Source organism: Colobus angolensis, unplaced genomic scaffold (genome assembly GCF_000951035.1).
Source record: "Colobus angolensis palliatus isolate OR3802 unplaced genomic scaffold, Cang.pa_1.0 Scaffold18, whole genome shotgun sequence".
NCBI lineage: Eukaryota > Metazoa > Chordata > Mammalia > Primates > Cercopithecidae > Colobus > Colobus angolensis.
In genome coordinates this window covers 6,932,706-6,941,436 of record NW_012114932.1, presented here as the reverse complement: position 1 = coordinate 6,941,436, position 8,731 = coordinate 6,932,706, and the positions used below count along the sequence as shown (strand labels likewise).

General features: G+C 45.7%; 1 protein-coding gene across 1 annotated transcript in view; it reads left to right on the top strand.

The window, feature by feature from the left end:
* Positions 1 to 8,731, top strand: part of TMEM241 (transmembrane protein 241) — a 171,125-nt gene that overhangs the window by 61,661 nt on the left and 100,733 nt on the right. The window contains exons 6-7 of the mRNA XM_011939326.1: positions 6,167 to 6,192; positions 6,693 to 6,803. Coding sequence (XP_011794716.1) covers positions 6,167 to 6,192; positions 6,693 to 6,803 — 137 coding nt within the window. The remainder of the gene's footprint in view (positions 1 to 6,166; positions 6,193 to 6,692; positions 6,804 to 8,731) is intronic.

The following is an 8,731-nucleotide window of genomic DNA, read 5'->3' as shown; positions in this document are numbered from 1 at the left end:
CCTTGCCCGTGCACCTCCCGCTCTGCCTCATCCCTTCTCTCCCCTCCCATGCCACAGGCCTCAGACAGGGCCGGGCTTGGTGTTGTCCACGCCCTCTTGTCCCTGTCACCTGCTGCTGCTCCTGCTTCTGCCCCCACTGTTCCCCTGAGACTGCCCTGGCTGAAGGCACTGGTGGCTTCGTCTGTGCGACCCATCGTGTCCGTTTCCACCGTTCCCCCCACTTTCTCCTCCGGCCTCTCTGGGCCCCCTTGGCCTTCCTGCCCCTCCCCTGCTTGGTTCCCTTCCTGTGTCTTGGGTTTTTCCTTCATCCATCTTTCTTTTCCTTTTCCTTTGTCTGCCTCTTCAGGGTCTCCCTGGGCTGCTGCTTAGGAGCCTCTGTCCTCATGCCACACCCGTTCTGGAAAATCTCATCCACACCCATTGTGCCCTGGCTGAAGGCACTGGTGGCTTCGTCTGTGCGACTCATCGTGTCCGTTTCCACCGTTCCCCCCACTTTCTCCTCCGGCCTCTCTGGGCCCCCTTGGCCTTCCTGCCCCCCCCTGCTTGGTTCCCTTCCTGTGTCTTGGGTTTTTCTTTCATCCATCTTTCTTTTCCTTTTCCTTTGTCTGCCTCTTCAGGGTCTCCCTGGGCTGCCGCTTAGGAGCCTCTGTCCTCATGCCACACACGTTCTGGAAAATCTCATCCACACCCATTGTGCCAGCCACCTTCTGCTCATAGAGGACCCCCAAGTCTCCGTCTCCAGCCCAGACCCCCTGCTGAGCTCAGCTCCCCTGCAGAGCCCTGGGACTTGCTGTCCTGGTTCTCCCCGGACATCTGAAATGAAACGGATCTGTTTCTCCAAACCTGCTTCTCACTTGGTAACCCCAATCCTGGTCATCGTCACCCAAGTCAGAAACCTAGGAGGCCCCTTGGAGTCCCCAGTATCCCCTCCCGGCCACATCTAGCCTATTACCAAGTCTTTGGCTCCCCCACCCTCATAGCTGCCGCCGCCCCAGTTCAGTCCTCATTTTCTTCTCCAGGCGGCCTGGCTGGGGCTGAGGAAAAAGAGCTTGATCCCCTGAGCCCTTGCGCAGGGCCTGGAGTGAGCAGCCCTGGGCTGAGACAGTTGTCGTTTTCTGTTTGGCAGTCCCACGGCCCGGGCTGGGAGGTGGAGGCGTCTCGGCACTTGAGCTGATCTCTGTGCGGCTGGAGGGTTCCCTGGATGGGCACCTTCCTCTGACCTTTTACTTACAACACCATTGTGCAGTTTCCATAGTTCTAACATGCGCTTCTTTTCTTTCACATTTTAGTCGAATATCTACAGTGGGAAGGCTCTTACAATCAATGATGTGTCATGGTGTAGTTTTTTTTTTCTTTCTCCCTAATACATAAAATAAGTGGAAGTTTTACAATCAGTGGTGTCTTAGGGTCAATGAGATACCTAAGACGTGATTTTCCCCTTGTCTCCGGCCTGCTTCCGTGAGTCTTCCAATGGCAGGAACCACGTGGTGGTTCTCCTCAGAGCTCTGGGCTCAGCCTTCAGAACTGGGACTGAGCTAAAGAGTCACTAAATGGTCAGTGAAGTTCAGGGGCAGAACCTCCCTGAGAGTGGCTTAGCTCTGGGAACCCGACCTGTCCAAATTCGAAAAAGGCTTCATATTTTCCAAAAGGATACTTCTTTTTTTTTCTGAGACGGAGTCTCACACTGTCACCCAGGCTGGAGTGCAGTGGCGTGATCTCGGCTCACTGCAACCTCTGCCGCCCGGGTTCAAGCGATTCTCCTGCCTCAGCCTCCCGAGTAGCTGGGATTATAGACACCTACCACCATGTCCAGCTAATTTTGTGTATTTTTAGTAGAGACAGGGTTTCACCATGTTAGCCAGGCTGGTCTCGAATTCCTGACCTTGTGATCCTCCCACCTCGGCCTCCCAAAGTGCTGGGATTACAGGCATGAACCACTGCGCCTGGCTAGGATACTTTCTTATAAATTTAGAAATGAAGATTTACCTGGTCTAGGGACAAGAACAAGGCATCTCCACGGGGTTTTGCTTCCTGATGGGCAGGTCAGAGCCTGTAGATGAGGGTGACTGTAGGACTGAGGGTTAGAAAGTCCTTCAGGGATGTCTCCATCTAGCAGGGGACCTCTTCCGCTCTAGAGACGAGGGCAGATGTCTGGCTGAGAGGCCCTGTCCTTGGAAATAACTAAATGAACACCATAAGATTTTGAATCTTCAACTCCATATGATCACTAACAGAAAACATCATTTCTTGTCAGGGCAAACTAGAAAAAAGTGAGTGGGTAACTTTTTGTTGTTGTTGTTGTTGTTGTTGTTAAAACAAACCTTTCTTTCCTTTGTAAATCTAAGAAGATTTAAGATGTTGTAGAAAATACAGAGGGAGGCCACACAGTGGCTCATGCCTGTAATCCAAAAGCTTTGGAAGGCTGAGGCAGGAGGATCAGATGAGGCCAGGAGTTCGAGGCTGCAGTGAGCCATGATTGTGCCACTGCACCTCAGCCTGGGCAACAGTGAGACCTTGACTCTAAAAACCAAAAAATCAACTGTGTTTCTACTTCCCTGAGGAAACCACTCTATTCTTCCAGACTTCTTTCCTATGCACATATATAGATGTATTTACACGAATGGTAAGATGCATCCTGTTCTTCCATTTAACGGTTGGTCAGGAAACCCTATTAAGGCTGTCATTCCACATTGGTTGAGGCATGTGTTGGCCATTCCCTATTTATAGAATTGTAGGTGGTATTTGGCAGTTTAGGGTTAAAATCTGCTCCATGATGCTGCTGCGATACGTTCTTGATGAGACTTATATTTCTGATGATACAGCTAGGAGCCTTGATGAAATAATCCCTTAGCATAAGGAACACACTTGCACACCACCTCACAGACTGTTAAATGTTACAATGAAGGCTATTTTGTCTACGATGTGTGGATTTTACTAGAATCATTTCTGGAGAGTAAAAGTTGACCTCCTTGTGACTTCATTCCCAGATTATGAAAATAAACTATCTGGAGCTGTAGAGTTCATTTTCACCATCTACAACATCTTTGTATATCCATGCACACACACACACACACACACAGTTTGACTCTACGTGGCTGGAGGAATTAATGTACCTTGCAGACTTATTTATTACAGTTTAATATTAGAATACTCCTGTTCGTTTATTCATTTGTTCAGCATTTATCAAGTACCTATGAAATGTCAAACATTTCGCTAGGCCTAAAGCTGCAGAGATGTAGGAGACGCATTTCTTAGCCTTAAACCAGAGTTGAATGGAGGGGCTGGCCTGTACACTCGGGCTGGCACAGGGTATGGGTGGGCCAGCGGGTGAGTTCCGGTAAGTCGGCACGGGAGGAGCAAGGAAAGCTTCCCTAGTGGGTAGATTTGAGTCAGGCAGGATGGGAAGGGACTTTCCAGTTTGATAAGAGAAAGGGCTCTCCTTGTCAGGCAGGCAGAGAGAGCGTCAGGCGGTGGGGAAGGGTGCCAGCAGAGGTGACAGCGCAGGACTGGCAGGCGGGCGGGGGGCAGCTTCCCTCATTCCTCAGTGCCTCAAGTGCCCTCCTCTGTAACATAGAACCGATGACTGTTACCCCATGATCAAAGGATTCAGTACATGTAGAGCCCTTAGAACAGCACCTGGCAATGTGACTAGCCCTCACAGTTCAGTTAGCTGACCCAGAGGAATGTCAGCTATTTTTTGTTAATTTTGGCAGCATGACTTCTTTTTTTTTCCATACAGAGCCTTGCTCTGTCGCCCAGGCTGGAGTGTAGTGGCGTGATCTCCACTCACTGCAATCTCCACCTCCCGGTTCAAGCAAATCTCCTGCCTCAGCCTCCTGAGTAGCTGAGATTACAGGCATGTGCCACCACACCTGCTAATTTTTGGTATTTTTAGTAGAGATGGAGTTTCGCCATGTTGTCCAGGCTGGTCTTAAACACCTAACCTCAGGCGATCCCTCCTCAGCCTCCCAAAGTGCTGGGATTACAGGCATGAACCACCACATCTGGCCCTTTGGCTGCATGGCTTTTGAGGAGTTAACCTATTCAGAACCCTGAGACCTCAGTAGGACTTGTTGCTAGGTTATTTTGGACTGAGGATCCTGAAAAGGAAAATGGCTGCCATGAATTCAGTCATATCCAGAGCCCTGGGGGATGGAGCTAAGTAATGAACATATTGCCTGTTTTTACTCTCTGTATCCCAGGATCTATGCTCTTTTACTCCCCTCCACGGAAGGGGCCTTTTCTTTTGACCTGAAACGTTAGCCCCGGAAGTTACTGGGTGAGCATGCTATTCACAGAAGTGGAAGAGCATCCCTTCAGTCCCTCCTCTCTATTTCTGCTCTTACACCAGGCTGTTGAGGTTTTGGTTACGGTTAGCTCAATTTTTGAGTAACTACTGGGCATGGTGGCTCACGCCCGTGATCCCAACACTTTGGGAGGCCAAGGCAGGCAGATCACTTGAGGCCGTGAGTTCGAGACCAGTCTGGCCAACATGGCGAAACCCCATCTCTACTAAAATGACAAAAATTAGCTGGGCGTGGTGGCGCACACCTGTAATCCCAGCTACTTGGGAGGCTGAGGCAAGAGAATTACTTGAACCCAAGAGGCAGAGGTTGCAGTGAGCCAAGATCACACCACTACACTCCATCCTGGGCAACAGAGCAAGACTCCGTCTCAAAAAAAACAAAAAAAAAAAAAGAAAAAAAAGCATTTTTGAGTAACGCATTTACCGTACTGGGGGCAGTTATGCAGGTGTGAGCCAGATCACCTTTGCCCTCCTCCTTTCGGCGCTTAAGGGCTAACTTCCCAGCAGGTGGCAGTACAGCACGGTTGGCCTCACGTCCTGTGCTCTGCAGAGGCAGGGTTGGGCAAAGACCAAGATTAGAATCTAAAGCTGCAAAAATAGAATCTGTTCATTAAAACAGGGGAAACTTTATTATTTAAGCACACATGAAAACTTAAGGTAGCCTTTGTAGTAAGCCACATGTTTCTCCTGTCAGCGCTTCACTTCTAAACAATATGTTTATACTTCACACTGCCTGAACTGGCGTCAAAAATTCCAGTGTGTTCCCAGCTAGCAGAATAATCCTTCTGAAATGTTTAGAATTAATCAAAAGTTGAATTGTACCTGTTCGTTTCCTCTATCAAATATAGAAAAATCTGTGTTACCCTCTCCTAACGTGTTACACTCTGCTAACATGTGCAAATGCGTTCTCAGTACAAAAGTCTGATTTCCTTAAACTGACTCATCAGAAGGAGTTATAATGGTAGAGTCCAAATCAGAATTTCTTCATTTCAGGTCATTTAAATGCCAAGTTTATATTCCCCCAGTCTGCCTTTTTTTCCCTTCTCCCTTGGGGTGCAGTAATGTTATTACTCCTTCTCTTTTTTTCTGTTTTTTAATTTTCATATCACAGCAGATAATTTATAGGACTGCTCAGAGTCAACTGGATCAGTGAATGGAATACTTAAAGAGACAGAACTAAAATAGGAGTTGAGGTTGGGTGCAGTGGCTCATGCCTGTAATCTCAATGCTTTAGGAGGCTAAGGCAGGAAAATCACTTGAGGCCAGGAATTCAATACCTCTGAGCAACATGGTCAGATCCTGCTGCTACAGAAATCTAAAAAAAAATAAAAATAAAAATAAAAAGAGTAGCCGTACATGGTGGTTCATGCCTGTAGTTCTAGCTACTCAGGAGGCTGAGGTGGGAGGATTGCTTCAGCCCAGGAGTTTGAGGCTGCAGTTACCATATCATTGCACTCCAGCAGGGGCAACAGAGTGAGATTAGATAGATAGATAAATGGATAAATAGAACAAGAGCTTAATTGCTTTTTAAAATACAGGTTACATCTATTTCTTTCTCGCTCCTCTTTTTAGTGTGTAAGATTTTTAAAGACACAGCCCCAGCGTCATTTTGTCTTTCACGAGTAAACATCATTCTAATGGTGAAAGTACTTTGCTGAAGTGACTCAACTCTGGAATTCTGAGTCATCCTTCATTTGGTCCAAGCAGAAAAAGCCTCAGTAAATATTAAAGTGCAGCAAGCTGTTAAGCCCTTGATAAATCTACTCATAATTTATTTGCTTCTTAATCAAAATGTTTCCTTTTAAGAGGAATTTTAAAAGTTTTAAAAGTCTAATTGTATGTTTCTTTACTTTTTTGCAGAAAATATCTCCTGCAAAGATCTGTAGGTAAGTTTACTGCCCTCCCCACAAAAAGCCCTAATATAAGATTTAACCTAATTTTAACTCGGATGATAAACTGTTTGTTGAAGATTCATACTCTAAGAGGTGACAGAGGAATTTATTATAAACATTCATATATCCCTAATTTGTGTCTTAGTCTAAAATGTCCTGTGTTTCTCTTTTCTTTCTGAAATATTTTATTCCAAAAGAGAAAACACCAGAACCAACCTGTGCTAGATTTCAGTCATTGATGCCCAAAACTTTACTAACAGTTGTGTGATACTGATGGAGAATGAAAATGAAAAACATGGAAATGACTTAAAAATTTAAAAGTAATGTTTGCAGTTTGTTTGGTCTTTAATATTTTCCGTGGTGGAAAAAGCACCAGCCTGTAAGATCAGAACTGCAGTCCTGGGCCACAGCAGGGTGATTGTGGGCAGCTTTCCTCGTCCTCTTTGCCTCAGTTTCCTCTGCTAGAGCGTAAACTGGGCTGTCCTCTCATTCAGACCCCGGTGCCTGCAGCATTTGAATTCTAACCTGGGTGCCTTGCATCTGACTGCTTCCCGCTTCCTCTGCAGGCCAAGCAGCTCAGTCCTGGAGACAGAAAACCAACAAAGGTGCTTTGATAGATGGATTTAGGATTTCTGCTGCAGATATTTCTGGGCTTTCATCCAATCCCCCACCCTCCTTTTATTTCTTTATTACAGGTTCCACCTTGAAAGAACAAGACAAAACCAAACTTCGGGACTGTCCTCCTGTTTAAAAGGAGATTAGCAGGTGTCAAAGAGAGGCAGTAAAGCTCATGATACCTGATGTAATCAGGTACTGCTCGAGGCCAGGTGTGGTGGGCAGGCAGGCAGGTGTCTCACCATTGGGCATCCCCCATCTTCCACAACCCCAAGAGGTTGTCTGTTTTGGGGGAATCTCTGTTGCTCATTCCCCATGGATGGGGAAGCATCCTGTATTCTATAAAGCCTTTCACTATAGAGAGACACCAAACCCATCAGTATTCTCCTTTCCTCCCACCACAAAACCTGTCTATCCCTGGGCAGGCCCAAGAAGCTCCCCTGACAGTCTCTCCTCCACTTATCCCACTGTTTGCCTTGGATTCTTCTCTAGGTCATTTGTGTGTTGAGGTGCCTTGAAAGTCAGCAAGGCTACAGGAGTAGGGCAGGCTGGGGTAGAGAAGTGTCCTGTGCCTCGGCTGCTCCATGTTGTCCTGACCTTCCCAAGGCTGTGAGGCGCCAGCTCCGAGGGCCCCTCTGCCAGTCCTCCTGCCTCTGGCCCAGCCGGTCAGTGCTGGTCCGTTGGGTACAGTGGCAACTACACATGGTTATAGCAGTGAGCACCATCAGAATTGATCAGCACCACTGTTTTCAGTGTACTAAGATTACACATGCCAAGTTGTTGTGTGTTACATATATATGTTTATGTGTACATATAAAAACGTGTAGTCTCTATATAGAATACAGAATCTATGTTGGTAGGAGATGGCATGTGGCAAAGTTCCCTGAAAGTGAAAACATTGTATTCAGCGCTTTCGTTCACGCCTTTGATCCTTGGCTGTTTGCTGCCTGATGGAATAGTCAGTAGTTAAGGGGCACTATATATATGTTGCCTCTATAAAATGGAAGGAGGAGAGAGACTAAATTATAATTTGGGTTTTATGCTTTCTGGCGCCTTCTTTTAGGAGGAGAGAGTGGGGAAAGCTAGAGGCAAGAGCTTTCGGCATATGAAACTCAGAAGGAATAGGCCGTAAACCAGGGATTGCTGAACCAGCTCCAAATTGACTTTCTAATGAGTGAGGATAGCTTCCTGAAAATATCTGTGTTTGGCAGTGTTACTTTTTGTGCAAGAATTTTTAAAAATTGCTTTACTGTGGAAATTTCTAAAGACATATCAAAGTAAACAGAATACTATAATGAATGAAGTCCTGTGTACCCAGTTCCCAGCTTCAGCCGTTTTCAGCTTCTGGCCCCACCCACTGCCTTGCTCAGTATTTATTCCAGGCACTCTAGCATTTCATCTGTAAATATTTTAGTATGTATAAGAAATTTTTCTAATAAAACATTTTATGGGGGGAAAGTTTAAACCTACAGAAAAGTTGCAAGAATATTACAAGGAGCTCCCATGTATTCTTCACTTAGATTCACCCATTGGTAACATTTTTTGCATTTGCTTTCTTGCTATCTCAATGTATATATGTATACACATGCATAAACATACATAAATATCACATGCATATATGGTAATATAGATATTATTCTTGCTCTTATTTTTTCTGAATCATTTGAGAATAAGTTGTAGAGGTCATGACTCCACTCCTAAATACTTCAAGCTGTGTCTCCTAAAAGCAGCAATCCCTAAGATAACTAAAGTGCAGTCATTGAATTTAGAAAATAACATCTGATATGATACTATTATTTAATATGGAGTCGATGTTCAAATGTTGCCACTTATCTGGCCACAATATTATCATTATTATTATTCTTTTCTTTTCTTTTTTGAGATGGAGTCTTGCTCTGTCACCCAGGCCAGAGTGCAG